Raw genomic sequence first — 24596 nt, 5'->3', positions numbered from 1 at the left:
ACACATATTTGATATGCTGACTTTGTTTTCAAGCCTGGAGTAATGTTAATATAGCTATATCCTTTCCTACCAGGGCAAGTCTTTCATTTTACACCTCAAGCCTAATTTTATATTTTAAATTGCACAGCCTACCTTTAGGTAGTCTTCAATCATACATAACTAATAGGCATCTAAATAGTTATAGAATACCTACAGAAACACAAGTTGAATTCATGGAAGCATATATTAAATCAAAAGTACAACCAATACCACCGAAATGGTTTTATTTTGTTACTGACAACATGCACAACACTATGATTGTATCATTACTTTGGTTTCTTTAAATATTACTTAAGTATGCATTAAAAATATATGTTTACATTTAAGAAACGTAACATAGTAAAGAAGTCCTCTGTAAACATAATTCCTCAATATTTTTTCCTGTTGTTTCATACATAAATAACTTAATCTATAAAGTCATAAGCAATTTAACTATTAACTCTAATGGCCTAAAAGTATACACAAATTTTGAAACTTGACAAGTGTTCTATAATTTTGTAAATAACAACGTGCAATAAGTATTTGTAAGCAAATAAATGACTTCTCATCACAAGTTCTTGTCTCCCAATAGACCTCCCAGTGAGTGCACTTGGGGAAGATGTCATACATTTAAAAAGTATAAATACTCGAAAGATTAGATTTTTAAAATAGTACAGAAGGTTGTCATTTAAATATTACCAAGCCTTACTAAAATCACTTCAGTTTGTCTGAAGAACAAAACATGCTACCGAAGAGTAAATGCTTATTCTGCCATTTAAATGGAAGCTAACAAATTCTAAAATAAAGTCAGATTGAATTTGTATTAGTCTTGAGAAAAATATTCCATTGAGATTCTATTACAGAAACAGAATCAAAATTTATTATGAGGCAAATTTTGATTAGTTAAAGCTCTATAGTAAAAACGACACGCAAAAATAATCTTAGAAAGACATTATAGAACATTAGATTATTTAGTTTTTGTTTAATGACTGGAAATCTTTATTCCTTCAGAAAATAGTAACATATTTGTTGACAGTTCCTGTTAGTGACTAGATATCCACTGGCTATCTACTGAGTTATTAGATAACCACTCAAGATATATTAGGTAAGTACTCAGTTTATTTTTATGTAATAAACATAAAAAGAATTTTGCATGTTGAAAATGTTTCATCATTTTCAGAGAGTAAAACTAAGGGAAAAACATTCTCGATATTCTCATTAAATGATTCAATTGACAAATAAAAAGTAAAAGCTAAGTACTATCATTACTTTTAAAATCCAAGTTTCTAAAAGTTTTATTTTTCAACCAATACAAAATTGATCTGGTTTACACTATTCACTGCCAGACAAATTTTGTTTAAAAATTAAACATTCTTTGTTAAAGAGATTAGAACAAATGTTTTTGATTCTGATATATATAATGATAAATCAAAATTCACAAATGGTGGTTGAAATTCTATCAACTTTCAGCCTAGTGCAACATAAATCCAGTTATTTTGCATAAACAATTTAAAATTAAAGTTTATAATGGAAATGTCAGCAAGTCCTAACTACTACATTACTACTAATGGGTTCCACTATACTACAAACAGGCTCACCAGATGTGCACATCTGATAGACTGCTTAGAAAATTAAAGCTATCAGATCTATAAATAAGGAATAAATATGAACACTGTAATGCCAAAGCATTAGCACTGTTTAAAAAAGCAAGATGTGATGTAAACACATTTGACAGTCCTCTCTGTAAGCCACTTTTCATTGATTTATAAAGCTATGATTTTATAATTCTTTTAAAAAGGAAAATGTTGCTACACTGCTGCATGCAGTAATTTCATTGTACATTCTTGAGTACAATTCGATCTTCAAATCCTCTTGCAGAGTTTGACATCTCATTAGGAATTCTCCAGAAAGTCAGCTTGTCATATTTTCAGCAGCCTGTAACAAGAAAGTAAGATTCATTATAATAAAATCATGGAAAAAGAGACACCATGGAAATAAATTTGTCAATACCACACTGTCATTAACAAACAAATCCTCCCCAACATATATCAAAACAGTTTTGTCAGATAATGCAGTGGTTTTCATTTTTTGTAGTACATTAGAACTAGCTTTTAAACTGATTGCTAGGCTAACAGTAGGAAATTATTTAAACAATACAGTAAAATTATATTGCTACTTTAAAAAATTAACCTATAGAAGACCTTATCCACACAGTCTTTATTAGTTTGTCCGTTTCTCCATTTTTCTTTATAATGCAAAAAGAGGATTAAGATGAAAAAAGACCTTTCTGTTATGTTGTACGCTAGAGAAAAAAAGAGAAAATAATGAATTCATGACTAATCCTGTTTCACCTATACCAAACTATTACCACCTTCCATGATTATTCTGCAGAAATTCCAAGGCACCATATAATTCCATCAATAAAAAGACTTGATATATATTTCTAAAAATAAGAATTTAGGCTCTGGCCAGCAAGCTTAGTTGGTTAGAGCAACGTCCAAATACACCAACGTTGCTGATTCAATCTCCTAGGTAGAAAAACAAATGGACGTCTCTTTTTCTTTAAGTATCAATAAATAAAAGTTAAAAATAGCCCTAGCCGGTTTGGCTTAGTGGATAGAGCGTCAGCCTGCGGACTGAAGGGTCCCGGGTTCGATCCAGTCAAGAGCATATCCCCAGTAAGGGGGCTTGATTTCCAGGAGGGGGAGTGTAGGAGGCAGCTGATCAGTGATTCTCTCTCATCATTGATGTTTCTATCTTTCTCTCCATCTCCTTTCCTCTCTGAAATAGAAATATATTTAAAAATAAAGGATTAAATAAGTTATTAATGACAAATATGAAAATATTGATTTTTAAAAAGTTTAGTTTCAGATATGCATGCTGTTTTTAATTCATTTACACTTCCACTTCTTAATTAAAACTTGCTTTTAAGTTTAGTCTAATTTCAGAAGTCAGTCATGAAAATCCCTTAAGATATTAGGAATACAACAGAGATAACTCAATCTGAAACAGAACTTACCTTGTTTTTCTATATAGTTAGCTATTCTTAATTAGCCTTGCCCTTCTGTGAGTTTACTAAATTCACAATAATTAAAACCCAGTTTGAAAAAAATAGTCCCTTGTTCTAAGAACCCTTAATGGTTCTTCTACTAGCTTTAGCCACATAACCTTTAGTTACTCACTCTTTCATCTTCCTAACCCCATTCTCAGTATCATATACTTCAAAAAGGACTTGAAATAATATATACAATTTTAGGATTTTTAAAATTAAAGCACCTTAACTTTAATGCAATTTAATCTGTATTGTCCCATTCCATTTTCATACTAATTTTAGAAGTTCTCCAAGATACAGATAATGTATCAAGTATGATACACTAAAAATGAAACAACTACTTTCATTTAAACTAAGTAAGCCATCAACCATGTGTAGCATTCATGTTAGATGAATGCAGAACTACTTTCTATTTAAATGGACAGCAATCGCATCCTAGACACCCATATAGTTACCAGATGGCCATTAAAGACTCCAAAAATTTGTAAGCATTGGGCCTGGGAAAAACCAGTGTTAGTAGCCTTCTTTTCCAAACTCTTTTCTGTGCAAGTTTATTCCTTTCTTTGGTAGGATGGATGGGACCACTGAACTTAATCCCTCGTTTCTCTCTCAACTAAAATTCTGCTCGAATGTCCTCGTGTTGCAGACCTGCCTACACAGTGAGAGATACATCACTCACCCTTAGATATTAGTGATGGTTCAGGATAGCCACAAGAGAAAGAGCAAGGCTTAAGGTATAGGAATGCATCAATGACAGTGTAATTCAAGACACCATGGCACAAAGTAGAGGTATAGAAAAGTAGGTCTTGCCTAGAATTTCTGAAATTGTAATATGTAAATGATTGCTTACCCATTAATAGTAGCATTGAGGAAGCAATACAAAAATTCAGTGTTAAGCAAATGTGCCCTTGACCAGGAACTGAACCCACGACCCTTCGGTGCTCAGGGTGACACTAACCACTTGTCACAGTGGCCAGGGCTCACTGTTGTTAATTCAAACGGCCCACTCTGCCCTGCCCTCTTCTCCCTCACCCAGATTCCTCAATATACCAGTCTGTGAAAGAGAAAGATAATTCGAATCACTAGGATTTCTAGGTAAAGCTAGAATGCAGCAGGGACAGATTCTCCTTACCCTATTTTTCATACCAAATGAAGTAAAAAGTACAATAAAAAAAAAAATTCATTAGCAGCAACCACATAAAAAAGGTAGAACCTTATGCTTATAACTCTTTACCAATCCCAACTCCAACCCAATAGAAGCAGTAAATACAGGATAAACGTTAATCTAGAGAAGCAACCTGAGGAAGGGTATTTCATTCAATAAAATTACGTGTAATACTTTTATTTTTAAAGTAGCATTATACTATTTAGAATGGTGTTCACTATTATCACTGGTTATCTCTTGGGTGATCTTTTTTAAAATTTTATTGATTGATTTCAGAGAGGGAGAGAGAGATAGAAACATCAATGATGAGAGAGAATAAATGATCGACTGCCTCCTGCATGTCCCCTACTGGGGATCAAACCTAGAACCCGGGCATGTGCTGGGACTGGGAATCAACCAGTGACCTCCTGGTTCATGGGTCAATGCTCAACTACTGAGCCACAGTGGCTGGGCTGAACATTCTTTTCAGCTAGGTTACTTGCTTCTGGTTCCTTTATAGTACTCACAAACTGCATTACAATAACAAAATCTCTACCCGGAAACAACCTAATATCCATTCACAGTAGAAAAAAATAAAGTTTAGTGTATTTGTACAATGAAACATTATTAAAGTGAAAAGGAATATATTAGTTACACACAACATAAATGAACCTCACAAACATCATATCTAATAACAGACAAAGATTCAAATTGACCGTACCTTCGCTACACCCACCATTGGCTAATCGGAGCAATATGCAAATTAACCACCAACAAAGATTGCCGGAAGCCGGTCCATCCTTGCTGCTTGACACAGTCGCTGCAGGAAAGAAACATCTGCACAGCATATGTTTCAAGGGACCTGGCGTATATAGCATACTGTTCTTAATATGTTTGCTCCCCTTAGCGCTGTGTGTTTTAACCAAGGTCACCTCTCCGAGAAAGGTTGTTTCCCCAGGTAGGAATTTTTCCCTGAAGTCAGGGAGGGGATGAAACTCCTTAACTAAGTGCCAGGCGGGTAGTTAATCACTACAAACAATCATGCTTAAGCTACATAATCTTTACTCCCTGGAATGGAGATAAGAAACGCCCTAACCTTTGTAATAGAAATTGACAGGATTAAAATCAACTGGGATAAATACGGATGTAACAAGACAATAAACGGCAGAACTTGGCTGGAGATCCAGACCAGAACTTGGCTGGAGATCCTGGCTAGAGATCCTGGCTAGGCTGCTGATCAACTGAACGCTGTCTCTGTGTCATTCCTTCTTCGCCGACTCCATCCACACCTTTGGGGACCCCTGGACCTGCTGGGGTTGGACCCCGGCATCTGGCGCCCGAACAGGGTTCCCTTAGGTAAGTCCCCCCGTACTTGGGACGGATAGGACTGCACCGTAGGGTGCTTCAGACCCCCCCTATAGAGGATAAGTAGGGTAAGCGGGTAGTTAGTACAGAACTTAGATTGACAAGATGGGTCATACTGAGTCTAAAGAAAAAAGACTCTGTATTAATCTTTTAACGCATATGCTTACTAGCAGAATTGGAGTTAAGGTTACTCCCAGTCAGACAGAAAGTTTTATAGAAGAAGTATGTCAATGGCTTCCAGAGGATGGAACTGTTAATTTAAAAACTTGGGTTGAAGTAGGAAAGCAATTAAAGAAACACCATGGATCTGAGAAAGTCCTGCCATGTTTCTTTTCCCTCTGGGATTCAATCTGTGACACCTTGGCACCAGAGGCAAAAAAAGGTTGAACTTTCTCAAAATTTAAATAGTCCCTTGGCTCCACCCAGAGAGGATACATCATCATTGTCTTCAGCTCAATCTAAAAGCAATTTAGCTATGCCTACTGATCGGGAGGAGAATAAATATCATAAACATGACCATTGGTCCTTTCCAGTCAGTAGAGAGGAGAATGGCCCTCCCATTCAAAACAGGCTCCCCAAATTAGAAAGGAAGCCTAAACCAGGTCCTGTGGCTCCTATGAGCTCCATGTCTAAATTTCAAAGGGCGATAAGAGAAGCTGAAGCTAATGGAGATCTTGAATTCTCACTCTGCTTCCCAGTTACATATGAGAATGAGTCTGGTGGGAATAGAAACCCCACCTTGGAGCCTATACCTTACAAAGTACTTAAAGAATTAAAATTGGCCTGCTCTGAATATGGACCTCTAGCTCCTTACACACAAACCTTGGTAGAAACCCTAGCCAGTAAATGGATGACTCCTTATGATTGGTCACAGGTTTGTAAATCCTGTCTCTCAGGAGGCGATTACTTATTATGGAAAACTGAATATGAAGATCTTGCTAAGAAAGCTGTAGCCACTAGCAAAAAAACCAGAAAAGGAATAACCCTAGACATGATATTAAGAGAAGGTGATTTTAACACGGCTGAGGAGCAAATGAATATGCCCACAGAGGCACTTACCAAAGTAACCAGTTGTGCAGTAAGTGCCTGGAAATCCCTACCTTATACAGCAGGAAAAACAACCACCCTTACAGAGGTTAAACAGAAGGTCGAGGAACCATATCAGGATTTCCTTTCTCGCCTCATGCAGGCAGTCAAGAGAGTAATCAATAACAAAGAGGCAGCCGATATCCTAATCAAACAACTGGCTTTTGAAAATGCTAATAATACCTGTCAGGCTTTATTAAGGCCGATTCTCAGAACAGGAACTATAAATGATTTTATAAAACAGTGTGCTAATGTAAGTCCAGCATTTATACAGGGTGTAGCTATAGCTGCAGCTCTCAAAGGGGAGACATACCCTCAATATGTACAGGCTATAGGACAAGCCAGCAATAATACAGGTAATAAAAGAAATATGAACTGCTACTCTTGTGGCTTATCTGGGCACTTTAGCAGAGAATGCACAAATAAAAATAATAATAATACTCAGGCCAGATGGCAAGCTCCTCAACAGCCTGGAAATACATTAGGGAATAATATTAATCCTCCAAAAACCGTTTGTCCCCAATGTCAGAAAGGATTCCACTGGGCAAAGGAATGTAGATCAAAATACCATAAAAATGGTCGGCCTTTAAACTCTACAAATAGCTCCCAAGGAGGTTATATCCCATCACCTCAATTGGGAAACTTGAGAAGGGGCCAGCCCCAGGCCCCTGCAATAATAGGGGCATCAACCTTCAACCCCTCTGCAAATTTCGATCAGTCAGTGACCTCTTCAGGGCAACCCCAGGCAGTGCAGGATTGGACCTCCACTCAACCACCCATGCAGTACTAACCCCAGACTCGCCAGTAGCAGCCATTCCTACAGGAGTGTCTGGGCCGCTGCCTGAGGGAACCGTAGGTTTAATATTAGGACGGAGCTCCACCTCGTTACAGGGGATCTTAGTCATCCCAGGAGTTGTTGATGCAGACTACACAGGAGAAATACAGATTTTACTTTCCCCACCCACCACAACTATACAGATTCAGCCCAACCAGAGAATTGCCCAATTACTCCTATTACCAATACATAAAATAGGGACAGCTGTTACCCAGGAAGCTAGAGGGGCCGGAGGCTTTGGATCTAGTGATGCAGCATTTTGGATACAAGAAATCCATGCTACTAGACCTACAAAAATTTTACAAATTCAGGGAAAACCAATTGAAGGTCTACTGGATACAGGAGCAGATGTTTCCTGCATAGCAGGGAAGGATTGGCCCTCTTCATGGCCCACGCACACCACCTCCACTTCCCTAGTAGGACTAGGCAAGGCATCTAATGTAAAAAAGAGTTCTCAGATTTTAACTTGGACTGATGAAGATCAACATTCAGGAACATTCTGTCCCTATGTAATTACGACTATCCCCTTTACATTATGGGGAAGAGATATCTTGTCTCAAATGGGAGTTCTATTATATAGCCCCAGCGGTGTTTGATTTACTCCTGTTACAAAATATTACAAGAAAATGAGTTTAAATATTCCTCTCCTCATTATGTTCTACAACATACTCTATTTGTAATTAATATACTAAATGTAGATTCTGAGGGAAATTCCCCGATGTACAGGCATTGGAACCCTGATTTAACTAAACCTAAAGCCCTCGTCAAATGGAGAGACTTGCTTACAGGAGCCTGGAAGGGACCTGATGTACTTTTAACCTGGGGGAGAGGATATGCTTGACGCAGACTCACCTGTGTGGATTCAAGACTGTCTAGTCCGACCTTATGTCTCATCGCCCGCCATCTCTGCCTCATCATAGCACACCTGACCAGTGCCCGTCTGCAGCAGATGTGCAGCCCTGAGCTGGAACAATCTGTCCATTGGGAGGATCACATGTGCCTCCGTTTTGTCTTTCCACATGTCCCAGCTTTGCCCCACATCTCCTTTCCTTTTTCCTTTTTAAAAAATCTAACTACTTGTTTGCTGGTTCTTTGGCCTTTCTCCTTCTTTCCTGAACACAGCCTTTTCTAGAATCTCCCTACCCTACTGTTCCAGGAAGGGCACCTCCCTTTTATGCTGTGACTAGGGATGCTTGGTATATGTCCCATACATGGAGTTGTCTTGTGCCAAGAGCCTGACATCCTGGGCTGAGAAAGCCCTGTTCCAGGACTCTCCTTTGTCCTGTATTGGCGCCTCTTACCCTTGTGCCAAGAGGGACCCTCTTCTTACAATCCAACTGCCCATAGCTGTTGCCTGAGCTCTCTGTTCATGCTGAGGTTGAAGCCTCATGGTGGCTGGTACCATGGATCTGTCTCTGGCCCAATGGCGTAAGCTGGGCCCTCTCTAGAGAAGAAACCTGAGTTCCCTATGATCAATGCCAGAGCCCCGCCAGTAGGCGAGGGAATCCAAAGGCAGTTGCTGGGCATGGAGGCCAGAGGGACATAGGCTACCAAGGAGACAGAACTGAACCTCACATCACCCTACTTGGCCCAGAGATGGCTGGTAGTCAACGACGGGTAAGACTCCACAGGGTGGGGCAACCTAAGACAGGCACAGTCGGGGGCCAGTAGGAGAAAACTTGGGGTGCAACAAAGGTGGGGCACAGACCCCCCTCCCCAATGGTGCAGGGACTTGAACACTCACCCCTTCTGAGGAAGGTCTCCTGTCCCCATGGCTGCTTCCTGCTTCCCATGCCCAGCTCAGATCGGGACCCAGGTAAAGACAGAGACTGGCTGACAGCAGCTGCCCTCTCACTGCAACAGGACTTGTTTCCCATTTCTACCTGGGACCACAGGGAAAGGGGAAGCTGAAGGAAAGGGCTGTGTCAGGATGCTTCCTTCTTCCCTTTCTTCTCCCTCTTTTTTCTAAACACTTCCATGCCTTGTAGTTCTTTTGCTTTCTCTTCTTTTTCTACTACCCTCCATTTTCCATATCAGCTGGATCCAGAGGGCACAGCTTACTCCTCCTCGGACATCGACACCACCATTAACCACGGCCCTGATGGACCCTTTGATGCAGCCCTTCAACTTGCTGACGCTTCGGGAAGCCTGTCGCCAGTGACGCCGCCCGCTAGCCAGACCAACAAAGACAATCAAACCAACAACTTGAGGACAGCTGAAATCCCTTGACTGAAGAGGCTGGCAACCTTCTACAGGAATGGGGCTCCTTCTGCGCTCCATCCACTATGTTTATAGCTATGCTCACTATCATTGCTTGCCACTCTTCTTCCGAGACTTAAATGGCCCAATCTGAGAGGTGGCCACTGATTTGCATGCGTGATCATTTAAAAAATAAAAAAGGGGGAATTTGCCGGAAGCCGGTCCATCCTTGCTGCTTGACACAGTCGCTGCAGGAAAGAAACATCTGCACAGCATATGTTTCAAGGGACCTGGCGTATATAGCATACTGTTCTTAATATGTTTGCTCCCCTTAGCGCTGTGTGTTTTAACCAAGGTCACCTCTCTGAGAAAGGTTGTTTCCCCAGGTAGGAATTTTTCCCTGAAGTCAGGGAGGGGATGAAACTCCTTAACTAAGTGCCAGGCGGGTAGTTAATCACTATAAACAATCATGCTTAAGCTACATAATCTTTACTCCCTGGAATGGAGATAAGAAACGCCCTAACCTTTGTAATAGAAATTGACAGGATTAAAATCAACTGGGATAAATACGGATGTAACAAGACAATAAACGGCAGAACTTGGCTGGAGATCCAGACCAGAACTTGGCTGGAGATCCTGGCTAGAGATCCTGGCTAGGCTGCTGATCAACTGAACGCTGTCTCTGTGTCATTCCTTCTTCGCCGACTCCATCCACACCTTTGGGGACCCCTGGACCTGCTGGGGTTGGACCCCGGCAAAAGATGGCTGTTAATTTGCATACATAGGCGCAAAGAGGAGGAGCTAAGACTGAAGGCGGCTCTGACCAGAGCAACGAGGGGCTTGAAGGCAGCTCCGGCCAGAGCGAGGGGCTTGAAGGCGGCTCCAGCAGGAGCAAAGGCCTGGGTCCCGGGTGCTAGAGGAAAACCGGTGCCGGCAGCCAGGGGAAGGGAAGGCCTATTGCACGAATCTTTTCGTGCAACAGGCCTCTAGTGTTAACACATTGTATGTGGGAAACGTATTTATACATTCTACCAGTGTAGTAGAGCGCAGGACATGTATTAATAAGTTTTTTATAGATTAGCGGTAGAATGTTGGTAACGTATAAATACGTAAACTAAAGTTATCGTAATTTTACTGAACGTTGCCATTTGCGCAAAAAATTAGCAAAAATGGCCCGCGCCACCTGTTAGCGTGCAATAAAAACTACCCGCAGACAATGTGTTAAATAAAAGAACCCAGTAAAGAAAGGATTGTACTGCCCAGCTGGTGTTGCTCAGTGGTTGAGTGTTGACCCATGTTGGGTTAGAGCACATGTCCAGGTTGTGGGGGCTCAATCCCTGGTAGGGGGCATGCAGGAGGCAGCGAATCAGTGTTTCTCTCTCTCCCTCTACCTTCTTTCCTCTCTCTGAAATCAATAAAAATATATTTTTTTAAAAAGAAAAAAGATTACATTTATATCACATTCAAAGTGTCTACCATAAAAATCAGGACAGTAGTTACTGGAGGGAAGCAGGAAAAAGAAGTCAATGATGGGGGGAACATAAGGGGACTTCTAGGGTGTTGGCAGTGAGTTGCATAGATATCCTCTTTATAAAAAATATTTGCTCTGTAAATGTTTATCTTTTGAATTCTTTTAATAACCAAAAAGTTAAAAAAAACACACAAACAACCCAAATCTCTGGAACTTATTGGAGAATAACAATCTGAGATGGGTAAGCTATGTGTTTTACATAGTTTTATTTCCTCAAATAAAAGAAATAAGGCTAAAGAAAGCCACTTTGTCTTTAGAAGTTTTAAACAGGACTAACTGGAAATTTCAGTATTCTTGCATGGTGAGTTGGTGCTATATAAACATGAAAATAAAAATCACCAGAGATTTTAAATCAGAGTGTGTCTAAGCAAGAGAAGGAACGCTTTTCCTGTTCTCAATATCAGCAGTTTAAAGGTGCTAAATTTGAATTTGACAAAAGGTGGTCCTTTGGGCCCATGTTGGCAGTACAGCCCAATTGCCCTCAGCAGCTCCTGGACTCTGAGACCCCTGAGTCATTCTTCCCTTTTCTTGAATAAATTCATGTTCACAGCTGGTTAGCTCACTTGCCAAGTTCCTGCCTATGGAATGCCAGAAGTCTGACAGCCTTCCTTCATTCTGTGCTTTACAGGTCCCTTTCAGTCCAAGCTGGCAGTGTTTTGTGCTGAGATGGCTGACTGCACCTCATCTCTTCACCAAAAGGTTCCTCAACCACACTCCTGTCCTTCTCTCCAGAATGTGCTATCTGGATGGGCTCAGAATTTTTCAAAGCAAGTGTCATTGCTTTTTGCTTACTGTTCCCTACCCAATTTCTCATTCCTTTTACATTTTACTATAAGGAACAAGAAGATAATATCCAAGTTCATCACTTACAAGCTTTATTTTCCTTCCAACAGTAGAACATAATTCAGCCAGGGCTCCTTCACTTTATAGCGAGAATTGTCTTTCCTCCAGTGCCTAATAATATGCACTTCATTTCCCTCTGACACTTTACCAGAAGCCCTAATGTCCATATTCCTTGCAATATTCAGTTCATAATGTTATATGTATTCTCTAAGATGATTAAAGCTTTCTCTACAGCTCTCCTGTCTTTCTGAGCCCTCATCATAACTGTCTTTAATGTCCATCAATCTACCAACAGTCTCTTCAAGACAATCTAGGCTTTTTCTGTTAAATGCATTTAAACCATCCAATCTCCATTCATTACCCAATTCCAAAGCGACTTCTACATTGGTAGGTGTTTCTTATAGAAACACTCCACTTCCCTGTAGTAAACCTGTGTTAGATTTCTAAGTCTGCCACAACAAAGTACCACAAACTGGGTAATTTAAAACAATAGAAATTTATTCTCTCACTGTTCTGGAGACAGAAGTCCAAAAATCAAGGTGTCAGCAGGGCCAGCCACTCTCCAAGGCTCTGGCAAAGGATCCTTCCTTGTTTCTTATGGCTGCCAATAATCCTTGGCCTTCTTTGCCCTGTAGATGTCATCACTCCAATCTCTACTTCTGTCATTACATGGCACTCTCCCCTCTGTGTCTGTGCCTTCACATGATACTTTGTGTATCTGGTCTAAATTGCACACATCTTATAAGGACATCAGTCATTAATCCATTAAGATCTCACCTTAACTTGATTATACCTGCAGATACACTATTTCCAAATAAGGTCATATTCACAGATATTGGACCTGAGTATATGTTATTTCAGGCAGACACAATTTTACCCACAACACAGGAAAAACTCTAAGGGAGACTACTAGGAAAGAAACAACATGGTCTATCACAGTAGCGACTTTTGTGATCTGAACATATGCTACTAAGCTTTTGCTCTTCAGAATTTCTCTTGATGATGGATAGAAGTTACTTTAATCTTGTTTAAGATCTTTCACATAACTTTATCATTAATCATTTTCTAAACAAAAGCATCTTTATTTAGAATGAAATAACAACTGGATCTCTACCTTTAGTGCTTCAGTGGCCTTGCGAAGTTCCTTAATAACTGCTGATAAAGCTTCTGGATTAATTCCTTGTTCACAAAGCCGTACACAAATAGACAGAGTCTCCATATCTAAGCCAGTATTCAAAATTCTTGAAATCTCGAGCAGAACTGAAAAAGAAAAATTTTAAAACCAAAATCTTAAATTTTAAAAAATGCACATAATACTTTGTTTTTCATTTGTATATTACTATAAATACCAAAGAACTAGCATGGCATCCTTACATTTGGAAATAGATAATACTGTCTTGCCCTTACTTAGCTCTAGAAACTTCAAAATAAACTTACAATCTCCCTCCACACAACTGCTTTTTATTCCACCACCCACTTAATATCCATCTAAAATTTATGCATCATTATTCTGAACATTTCCCCACTTTTTATATTCTTTTACAATGTAATTGAGTCAGTCACATAACATTACATTTTATGGAAACATCAGACATTACTTAACCATTCCATTTTAAGAGTTAGGTAGCTCTCATGTTGTCCACCATTAAAATAATATGGTGGTAAGCATCTGTACATACTAACTTTATTTTATTAGGATAAATTCCTAGAACTGCAGCTGTTCAGTCAGTAATACACATACTTAAGGCTTTAAAAATATTTCAAAACTTTTCCAATTTGACTGAGTATACATCTTTATTGAGCCTAAGAATAAAAAAAATGAAAGCTTATGCTTTTAACTTATTTTTATAGTACTTCATTTTATTATAGTTTATAAAAGTATCTGTCTTTCAAATGACAAACATTATCATAGAGGACCGCAAGAAGTAAACACACTGGCCACATTAAACTTTCTTTTTAGGTATTTTTAAGTCAATGGTTAATGTGTTATCTATTGCTTTCCTGTACCATTTTCCCTTGGTATTATGCTTAGAAAGATTATATAATTATTCACTAATATTCTCTTCCAGCACTTGGAAAATTTATTCCCCCCTCTCCCACCGTCATAAATATTTAAATCCCTAGAGTTTAGATGGAAAAAAAATCTAACTTTTCCTTTCAGAAATAAGTCAGTTGCCCAATACTATTTATTGAACAATCTATCCTTTTACCACTCAATTACGATGTCACCATCATCATAAATTCCCATATACCTATGGATTTGTTGCATGTGTACCTTGTGTCAGAGCCACAATTTTAATTATTTACTTTATATTGCTGGTAGGTTAAAGAAACTTTTGTTATCTTTTATTATCATAAGCCCTTTCATTCTCTCCATAAGCTTAAAAATATTGATCAATTCCAAAAACAAATTCCATTTGGATACTGACTTGAATTGCATGAAATCTACATATTATTTTGGGACAAATGGACAATATTAAATCACCTATTAATTTAAGTCCTCCTAAAAACTGTTAATACTTCCATTCCTCTACTTAACTTCTGAACACAAGGAGTACAGTTCTGTCTTTGTCAGTTAATGCTAACATCTGTGGCAATTTTGGGTATGTTTCAACTGAATTTTTCTCATCGTGGGTTGTATTTTTCTGCTTTGCATACTTAATTTTTTATTGGATGGCAGACATGGTGAATTTTATCTTGTTGACTGATGGCTATTTTTCCATTTCTATATTCTGATTTTTGTAATGAGATAGTTATCTGGAAAGTTTGATCCTTTTGGGTCTTTTAAGATTCATTAGTCAGGACCAGAGCCCTACTTAAATGTAAGGCTAATTATTCTCCATTACTAAGGTAAGATCCACCTGAGTCCTCTACCCAGTCTTGTGAATTATGAAGTTTTCCATTTTAGTTGGTAGATAAAGGCACTATTCTCAGCCCTGTGTGGGCATGGTATATTGTTCCCTCTATTTCTTTTGATTGGTTCTTGCCTCAGCTTTTGGGGTACTTTCCCTGCATACATGTGCTATTCAATGCTCTGCTGAATACTTGAGGGAGACTTTCTGCAGACCCCCAGAATTCTCTCTGGATGTAACTTTTCTCGTAGGCACTCTGTCCTGCAAGCTCTCCCTTTTGTAGTCTCCCTGGACTCTAAGCTCCTTCTGCTAAATTCAGGGTGTCCACTGGGTTCCATCTGGATTCCTGCCTGAACCACACTACATTGTGGTCTGGAAACTCTCTGAAGGCAGTATGCTGAGTAAATTATCACTTGTTTCCTGTCTCTCTGGGGTCACTGCCTTTGCTGCCTGATGTCCAGTGAAATGAAAATCATTATTCTACATGTTTTGCCTGGGTATTTTGGTTGTTTCAGGTAGGAGGGTTAATTCAGTCCGTTACTTCATCTTGGCTGAAAGCTGACAGCCCCTTCCCACTTATATTTCTCCAGTTTTGATATTCCAATGTACTAGTACTTTGCTCTTCAGTCGAAATCAGGCTGTTATCCATGCTATCTGCTTAATTTATTTTACCGATTTATTAATATATTTTATTGATTTTTACAGAGAAGAAGGGAGAGGAATAGAGTTAGAAACATCGATGAGAGAGAAACATCCATCAGCTGCCTCCTACACACCCTTTACTAGGGATGTGCCCACAACCAAGGTACATGTCCTTGACCGGAATTGAACCTGGGACCCTTCAGTCTGCAGGCCGACGCTCTATCCACTGAGCCAAACCGGCTAGGGCTGCTTAATTTATTTTAATAACTGTTTTAAGATTTCTAATTTTCCACCATAATTACTTATTTCATAGCTAACTGTTTATTTATAACCAGTTCTTATTTTCTGTTGTTTCTGCTCTTATCCATTTAAGGTTATATTCTTTTGGTAAATCATTTTTGAGATTTCCTCTTCTTTGAATATAAACAAGTAGCAAAAAGAGTGGTTAAGGGTATCCTCTCCAGAGCCAGACTACCTGGGTTGAAATGCCACTTTCATTACTTAGTAGGCCAGGTAACCTCTCTGTGCCTTTATTTCACCATTCTGTAAAATGGGGAAAATCATAATAGTTATAGGATTGTTGTGAGGATTAAAGGATAGTTAGAATGGTGTTTGGCATATGGTAGCGCTCAATAATACTTTCTTTCCCCCCTATTTTTCAAGTTAGTTGTTATGTTTTTCTTCTACCATGGGTACTTTGTGATTTTTGACTGAAAGCTCATCCTATCTAATAAAAGAGAAACATGGTAATTGGCGTACGACCGCTACCCTTCCCATTGGCTAGTCAGGGCAATATGCAAATTAACTTCCAGCCAAGATGGCAGCCGGCAGCCAGGCAGCTTGAAACTAACATGAGGCTTGCTTGCTTCAGTGACTCCAACGTTCCCCGCCTGCCGCTGCAGGCCTCTGAGCTGCAACTCTAAGCAACTATGTAACAAATATAGAAGCTAAACAAAACCCCAGAAACCTGCTTTAGTCCGCCGGACTTCAGCCAGCAGGATCGCAACATTGTAAGCAAAGGCCAGAAACCTACTTTCAGCAGCAGAGGCCTAAGAGCTGGAGCCAAGCCTCAAAGCTAAAGCTGGCCCAGAGTAAAAAAAAAAAAAAAAAAAAAGAAAAAAAGGAGCGGTTGGGAGCTTCAGTCACCCCCAGCCTGAAAACAGCCCTCAGCCCCTCACCCAGACTGGCCAGGCACCCCAGTGGGGACCCCCACCCTGAAGGGTGTGTGACCAGCTGCAAACAGCCATCATCCCCTCACCCAGGCTGGCCAGGCACCACAGTGGGGACCCCCACCCTGAAGGATGTGTGACCAGCTGCAAACAGCCATCATCCCCTCACCCAGGCTGGCCAGGCATCCCAGTGAGGACCCTCACCCTGATCCAGGACACCCTTCAGGGCAAACCAGCCGGCACCCACCCATGCACCAGGCCTCTACCCTATATAGTAAAAGGGTAATATGCTTCCCAGCACCAGATCAGCGGAGCTGCGAGGCCTCCCGGCACCGGGATCAGCGTGACAGGGGGCAGCGCCCAAACCCCCTGATTGCCCCACGGCTCTGTGTGACAGGGGGTGGGGCCACAACCTCCCTATCCACCCTGCTCTGTTCGTGACAGGGGAAGGCGCCCCAACCCCCTGATCAGCCCTGCTCTGTGTTTGACACGGTGCAGCGCTCCAACCCCCCCACCCCCCACGGGCCCTGCTCTGTGTGTGACGGGGTAGAGCCATAACCTCCCCATCGGCCCTGCTCTGTGCGTGATTGGGGGCACCGCCCCAACCCCCTGATTGGCCCTGCTCTGTGCGTGACAGGGTACAGAGCCCCAACCCCCCTGATGGGCCCTGCTCTGTGAGTGACAGGGGGAAGTGCCCCAACCCCCTGATTGGCCCTGCTCTGTGCATGACTGGGGGTGGTGCTGCAACCTCCCCATCGACCCTGCCTTGAGTGTGACAGGGGACGGTGCCCCAACCCCCCAATCGGCCCTACCCTGAGCGTGACTGAGGGTGGCATCACAACCTCCCGATCGTCCTGCTCTGTGCATGACAGGGGGCGGCGCCCCAACTCCCCAATCAGCCCTGCTCTGAGCCCGACCAGGGGCTGTACCTAGGGATTGGGCCTGCCCTCTGCCACCCGGGAGCAGGCCTAAGCCAGCAGGTCGTTATCTCCTGAGGGGTCCCAGACTGCGAGAGGGCACAGGCCCGGCTGAGGGACCCCCCTCCCCCCCCAAGTGCACAAATTTTTGTGCACCGGGCCTCTAGTACTATATAATAAAAGAGTAATATGCAAATTGAACGACCGGTTGCTATGACGTGCACTGACCACCAGTGGGCAGATGCTCAATGCAGGAACTGCCCCCTGGTGGTCAGTGGGCTTCCAAAGGGGGAGTGCCATTCAGCCAGAAGAGGGCTCATGGCTGGCCAGTGCAGCGGCGGTGGCAGGAGTCTCTACCGCCTCCATGGCAGCGCTAAGTATGTCCGATTAACGGCTTAGGCCTGCTCCCTATAGACAGCAGGCCTAAGCCGTCAGTCAGACATCCTCCAAAGGGTCCCAGACTGTGAGAAGGCACAGGCCAGGCCGAGGGGACCACCCTAGAGTGCACGAATTTTCATGCACTGTGTCTTGTCTTCTACAGATTTTCTTGGATGTCCTGGATTGGTGATGTGTTCTTGGATGGGTAGTATCACACTGGTCTCAACCCTCTTCATCAGGTGTTGTGGAAGCATCCTGGCTCCAGACACACAAGACACATGAATGTATTTCTCAATCCCTAGCCACAGCAGATGGCATCTTTCTGGCCTCAGTTTCACTCAAACAGGGCAGTATACTTTGTAAGGTTTCATTCCCAACCCCCTACTGTAGTTCCAATGAAGGCTTCTCTTTCTTTTTTTAAAAATGGCTATACTGATAATTGTATTTTAACATCATTTCCTGTCAATTTTATATGCTTGGAGCAGAAAGTTTCAGCCAGTGCTCAGTTATCAATTTCGATAGTGAATCTTCAATTTCTTTAATTTTTAGTTTTAGTTGTTTTCATAAATAGACTCTATCTCACTCTTGCATATTATATTTTCCTTTCAATGTGCACAAATCTCTGCACTGGGCCTCTAGTCTATCTATAATAATAAAAGCGTAATATGCTAATTAGACCAGACAGCCGCCATGGCTGTGAGGGCCAAGCCCCTTGCACGAATTTCATGCATTGGGCCTCTGGTATATATATATAAAAGCCTAAGTGACCGTTACAACATCCTGCAGCCTGCAGGGATCGGGCTGAAACCCAACAGTCTGACATTCCCCCGAGGGGTCCCGGATTGCAAGAGGGTGCAGGCCAGGCTAAGGGACCCCATCTGTGCACAAATCCGTGCACTAGACCTCTAGTGTTTACAAAATGGAATACTATGCAGCTGTAATAAAGGATTTCTTACCCTTTGAGACAGCATGGGGACTTGGAGAGTATTATGCTAAGTGAAATAAGCCAGTCAGAGAAAGACAAGTATTACATGATCTCACTTATACGTGGAATCCAATGAACAAAATAAACCGATGAACCACAGAAAAGATCCAGAGACATTGATGCATGCAACAGATTGACATATTTCAGAGGGAAAGGCGGGGGGGAAGGGGGGGGAGGTTAACTAATGAATTTATATGCATATATGCATAGCCCATAGACAGAAAATGGTGTGGAGAAGGCCTGGAGAGGGGATGGGAGCAGGGGAGAGGTGGTCCCTGGGGAGAGGGGACATCTGTAATACTTTCAACAATAAAGACAGATTAAATAAATTAAATCACTCCTTGAAGGAGGGTAGTTAGATTCCAAAAGTTTTGACCACTTCAGTTTGGCTCTCATGGATAGATTTAAATACAACTGAAATCCCATATTACCAGAATTACAAATAATAATGATGTTTGAGTAAGTCAGCCCAGCCTTCCGGGCAAACTAATTTTATTTCTGAGAATGTGAGCGGAAGAAGGTAAGATTATAAAATGACTGCATTTAGGACTTTTTCAGTTCATTGTATCGTCAATTACAGTGTAAGTATCACTATGCTTTCCTTTCTGTCTTAATCATTATAGCTACCAAGGAAAATATCTATGGAACCTACGCTGTTTTACAGTGACCACAATAATTCAACTTCACATATTTTGGAACTGATTGTCTTAAACCCAATTATGGCATGATAGCAGGGATTTTATGTAAGTTTAAAGTTCTAATGGACAAGACAGTATCTGTCACTTTTTAAAAAAAACATTAAAATACATTTGTATTGATTAGAGAAAGAGGAACAGAGATAGACAGAAACATATATGAGAGAGAAGCATCCATTGGCTGCCTCCTGCATGGCCCCCACTGGGGATCGAGCCAGAAACCCGGGCATGTGCCCTGCCTGGGAATGGAACTGGTGACCTCTTGGATAATAGGTCCACGCTCGACCACTGAGGCACACCGGCCGGGCAGTGTCTGTCACATCTAACAAATGCTGACCCACTGCCAACCTGGGACCTTTCTTTTTACCTTTGGTTTGTGGACAAACCCTGTGTAGAGGAGCAGTATTCTCTAATCCACCCCTTCTCTCTTCCAATTTTTTTTTTAATCTGTTTTCTTCATTTTTTTTTTCATGTTCTTCCAATCTCTATAATCTTCATTTTACACAAAGTTCTCCCAGTAAAAATCCTGACATAACCAATACAAACTATCAGTTCTCATATCTGTGGGGGAACTACAGATAAAATGCGAGTATTCTATTCAAATGGGATCCTATGGCCATATAGTTAAGGAACCTAAACACAGCTAAAATAAGAGAATTCACTGGACGTGAGGCCTCATTCTCTCCAACCTGTTCACAAAACACACTGGCTTCCAAGCAAAGATATTCTGATGTCAGATACATGAAGTTTCTGCGCACATAAATCCACTTACAAAATAAAACCAATCCGCTGTGACTCATCAAGAAGGATGGGAAAATAGGATGAATAAGGTGTTAAGAACAAAATTCCATTTTCCAGAAAAACAGAAAGGCAGATATTTGGTAAATAAAGCATTAGATGAAAAGGCTCTAATAATACAGGTAATTCTTTGAAAAGGAAAGCAGCAGCTGGTGCCAGAAAAGCCAGAAGTCTTATCGCAAGTCCCATCAGGAGATGTCCTGGGAAGCTGCGACCACAGGGAAGGAGCCAGAGATGTGGCCTGCAGGCTGACACTGCTTAGTAAAAATCCCATGGGGGTATGTTTTCAGAGACAGGACTGATGTATCTCCTGGAAAATTCAAAAAGCAATGTTTAGCCCTAACCAGTTTGGCTCAGTGGCTAGACTCAGAGTCGGCCTGCGGACTCAAGGGTCCCAGGTTCCATTCTGGTCAAGGGCATGTGCCTTGGTTGCCGGCACATCCCCAGTGGGGGGTGTGCTGGAGGCAGTTGATGGCTGTTTCTAACTCTCTATCCCCCTCCCTTCCTCTCTGTAAAAAAAATCAAAATATATTTTTTTAAAAAAGCAATGTTTAACATCCATCAAACATTCATATTGGTGGTAGCGAATAATATGGACACAAAGACGTTTCCAAGCGGGATGACATCTTCTAATACACAAAAATAATACAGAATCAGGACATTTATCAGCAACAAATAAAGAGAACAAAATATGATTATTGCAACAGATGCCAAAAATCATTTGAGCAAATGTTACTAATAAAATTTTTAAGGGAAAAAAATAACAGAAGTAAAAGAAAGCTAAAAAAAAAAAATACAGTATCTTTCAACGATCACCTTTACCTGGTTATCTGAAATATTCCCGTTATACCCCTAGTCCTAGGCCTAGGAGGTGACCTCATTTTACAGAAAGAAGGAGGCAGGCTCCAGGGTGGCCGGTCCGAGCTCACCAGCAGGGGTAGGAAGCGGTAGCGCCCGCATCTGAGGGTAGAGAGAGGGTGACGCCAACCGCGTTTTTCGTCCTCACTACCGGGTGGCTTGAACCCGGGCGGGACGCGGAGAAGGCTGGGTGCGTGGGCGCGGCGCGCGAGGAAAAGGACCGGGGCCCCGGCGCGGGAGGGGGCGTGGCGCGCGGGGTGAGCGCGGGGAGGCCGGTGGCGCAGCGGGTCCCGCGCGGTGGGTTCCCCGCGCGCCTCGCACCGACGTAGGGGCCGAAACGCCGTGCCCGCGACCAACTACGCCGCAGCGAAGACACGTCTCCAAAGATGGGGCCACCAGCCCCGCGGCCCAGGCGGGGCCCCGGGGAGGACCTTCAAGGATGCGGTAGGGCGCGGGAAGTGGATCTAGAGGCCTCCCGGGCTCGCCGCCGCCTCGGAGCGCGGGCTTTGGGAAACGGCAGCGAGCTCAAGGGGCCGAAACGGGCACTCACCGTCCATGGTCTCCCTCACCGCATTCAGATTCGCCGTCGCAGCCGCCGCCGCCGCGGGCCCGGTACCACTACTACCCGCCATGGCGGAGGCCGAGGGAGGCGGGGGAAGGGTCTGACCCGGAAGTGGAGCACCTTCCTTTCTGCCGGGCGATCGCGCCGCGCGCCCCCCGCTCCCGCCGGCGGCCCCGCCCCCGCGCCTATCGCCGGCGAGAGGCCGGGTGGATTTGAATTTGGAGCGTCGTTACTCGGCGCGGAACGTGGAGCGTGGAGTTGCCATTCGAATTTACTCCGCCGCCTCGACGCGATTGGCTGGTTCGCGGACAGCGGCGCGACGCGATTGGCCGGCCGCCCGCCAGGCCCGTGCCTGGTTGGCCTGTGACAGCGCGGAAGCGGGGAGTTAAAGAGTCGGCGCCTGTGGTGGGAGCAGCCTGGCCCTCGGGAGCGCTGGAGCCGCCTTCGGGGGGCTTCCTGTTGACACGCTCCGCTAGGTACGTGCTTGGTAGTTCCTGGCCTTGCGCCTTCCTCGGGTTGGAGAGCTCGCTCTGCCCGGCTGCGGCCCCGCCTGCCCGCTCCCTCCGGGATGAATGGGAGCGGCGAGGGGAGTAGGGACTGAACCGAAGGGCACCACCGAAGAGCGGTAGCGTGGCGTGGAGGTGACAGGTGTGCGTGTCCTCCGCTCTCCACCCAGGAAGCCAGCTGCGCTTCCGCCTCCCAAGAAGTGGATTCTTCTCTCCCTCGCTTTGTAGGTCTCTCTGCCTGGAGTCATGCAGTCTCGTCTGCTGCCCTGGGGCTCTTAGCGAAAGGAGGGCGAGGAGACAGCCAAAGGCGGTTAACTTCTTGTCTCTCTCTCATCAGTCATACTTCTTTGACGGGGCTGATGTGCCAGAAGGCTCACCTGCACAAGCTCTGTCGTCTCTTGCTTTGCTGTAAATAATTGTTGTGTAGTAACTGCAGCTTGATGGGGAATTGCTGGGATATCCGAAAGATGTTCAGCGTGTTTAGAGACTTAATACCATGGTGTAAGACCTCTTAATATAGGTGTAAGACCTCTAGTTGGAAGGAATTTTGTGCCTCTTATAACACTTAGTTGCCTCGGTGAAAGCAGACCTAAACTCATCTTCACATTTGGTTAACTGTTAACTTAGATGCCATTTAAGTTCTCTGAGCTTAATTCATAAAATGATATCACTAATAGCCGACTGTTCTGGGTTTCAAGGTTATTGGGAGGATCCCTTGAGAAAATGTATGTGATGCCTTTTGATAAACTATATAAACTAGCTCCAACAGCGTCAGGTTTTCAGTTAATTTTGAGAATTGTTTGTTGAATACATTTTGATTATCAAAATGAATGTCTATGGAACTTTGTAGTTCTATTGTATGTCCTTCTGACTTCTTTTTTAGTTTTCTTCTCTGTGCTATGGGAGATGGCAAAGAACCAAAAATGCAAATAACACCGGAAACTCCAGGAAGGATCCCTATTTTAAATCCTTTTGAAAGTCCTGGTGATTATTGTAATCTCCATGAACAAACTGTCTCCAGTCCTGTTTTTAAATCAACAAAATTACCAGTAAGTTGTTCTTGACTAGTGTTCACAAATAATTTTATTTATTTATTTATTTGTTTATTTAGAAATAAAGGTTGATTTCAGAGAGGAAGGAGAGGGAGAGAGAGATAGAAACATCAATGATGAGAGAGAATCATTGATCTGCTGCACGCTCTCCACTGGGGATGGAGCCGGCAACTTGGGCATGTGCCCATGACCTGAATGGAACCCTGGACCTTTCAGTCTGCAATCTGATGCTCTATCCACTGAGCCAAACCGGCTAGGGCTACAAATAATTTTAAATAAAAATATCTTTCTTTACAAAGTAAGGGGAAATTTACCATGGAGCATATATTACTTAGAACGTACTTTTTTAATTGTAATGTTCATTATAATCTAATGTTTCAGCTAAAAACAACTTAGCTAGGAGTTTTTAAAGTTACCATTTCTCTCTCTCTTTTTTTTTTTTTTTAGTAGATTACATGTTAGCTTCCTGCAATTGTGCTGTCTATGGTTGGTGATATATAAATATAGATACCATATTTGAGAAGAAGCTGTGTTATCTAGTTATCCACTCTCATTTATTCAGCAAACATTATTTGAAGGCTGCTATGTGTCAGATACAGTGCTAGGCATAGAGATTACACTGCAAACAAGTCAGGGTCATTAGACACAAATTCCAAAGGAGTTTATACTCTAATGCAGGGGTCAGCAAACTTTTTCCTACAAACTGTAAATATTTTAGGCTTTGCTGACCATCTGGTTATTGTAACAACTACTCACCTGTGCCTTGTATCACAAAAGTGGTCATAGGCAATATAGAAACAATAAAGCTTTACTTATGGCCAGTGAAACTTGAATTTCATGTAATTTCCATGAAATACTAATATTCTTTGGGGTTTTGGTCAACCATTTCATAGCTTGCAGATTGTATTATGGAATAGACACAACGACATTAGCAACTTCAAAAGAATATATGTGCTGACTAGTGGTTAAGCACAAGGGTGATATGGAAGGGGATTAGGGAATGCTTAATCACTTTAGCTTATTTTACTGTTAACCGGCTATCTGGAGAATTTCTTTTGAAGTCTGATCTTCAAATCTAGTAAATTATCTAGAAAACTGCAAATTGTGTG

The 24596-nt window shown here is 42.3% G+C and overlaps 2 protein-coding genes across 3 annotated transcripts in view; one reads left to right on the top strand and one right to left on the bottom strand.

The window, feature by feature from the left end:
• Positions 1-246: 246 nt before the first annotated feature.
• Positions 247-22129, bottom strand: MZT1 (mitotic spindle organizing protein 1). Its single transcript, XM_036301817.1, has 3 exons — positions 21918-22129; positions 13188-13333; positions 247-1953 (listed from the first exon to the last, which is right to left on the bottom strand). Exons 1-3 carry the CDS (start codon positions 21997-21999, stop codon positions 1930-1932), a joined length of 252 nt encoding a protein of 83 aa, XP_036157710.1. The 5' UTR covers positions 22000-22129; the 3' UTR covers positions 247-1929.
• Positions 22130-22270: 141 nt separating this feature from the next.
• The window catches only part of BORA (BORA aurora kinase A activator), a 31847-nt gene continuing 29521 nt past the window's right edge, over positions 22271-24596 (top strand). The window contains exons 1-2 of one of the 2 annotated variants that reach the window (XM_036301816.1): positions 22271-22405; positions 23319-23484. In XM_036301816.1, coding sequence (XP_036157709.1) covers positions 23335-23484 — 150 coding nt within the window. In that variant the 5' untranslated portion in view covers positions 22271-22405; positions 23319-23334. The remainder of the gene's footprint in view (positions 22406-23318; positions 23485-24596) is intronic. The other variant, XM_036301815.1, reaches the window with a different exon arrangement.

This window comes from Myotis myotis, unplaced genomic scaffold, assembly GCF_014108235.1.
Source record: "Myotis myotis isolate mMyoMyo1 unplaced genomic scaffold, mMyoMyo1.p scaffold_m19_p_3, whole genome shotgun sequence".
In the NCBI taxonomy this organism is placed as follows: domain Eukaryota; kingdom Metazoa; phylum Chordata; class Mammalia; order Chiroptera; family Vespertilionidae; genus Myotis; species Myotis myotis.
The sequence above is the reverse complement of the archived record's forward strand: the minus strand, read 5'-3'. Positions and strand labels throughout refer to the sequence as shown.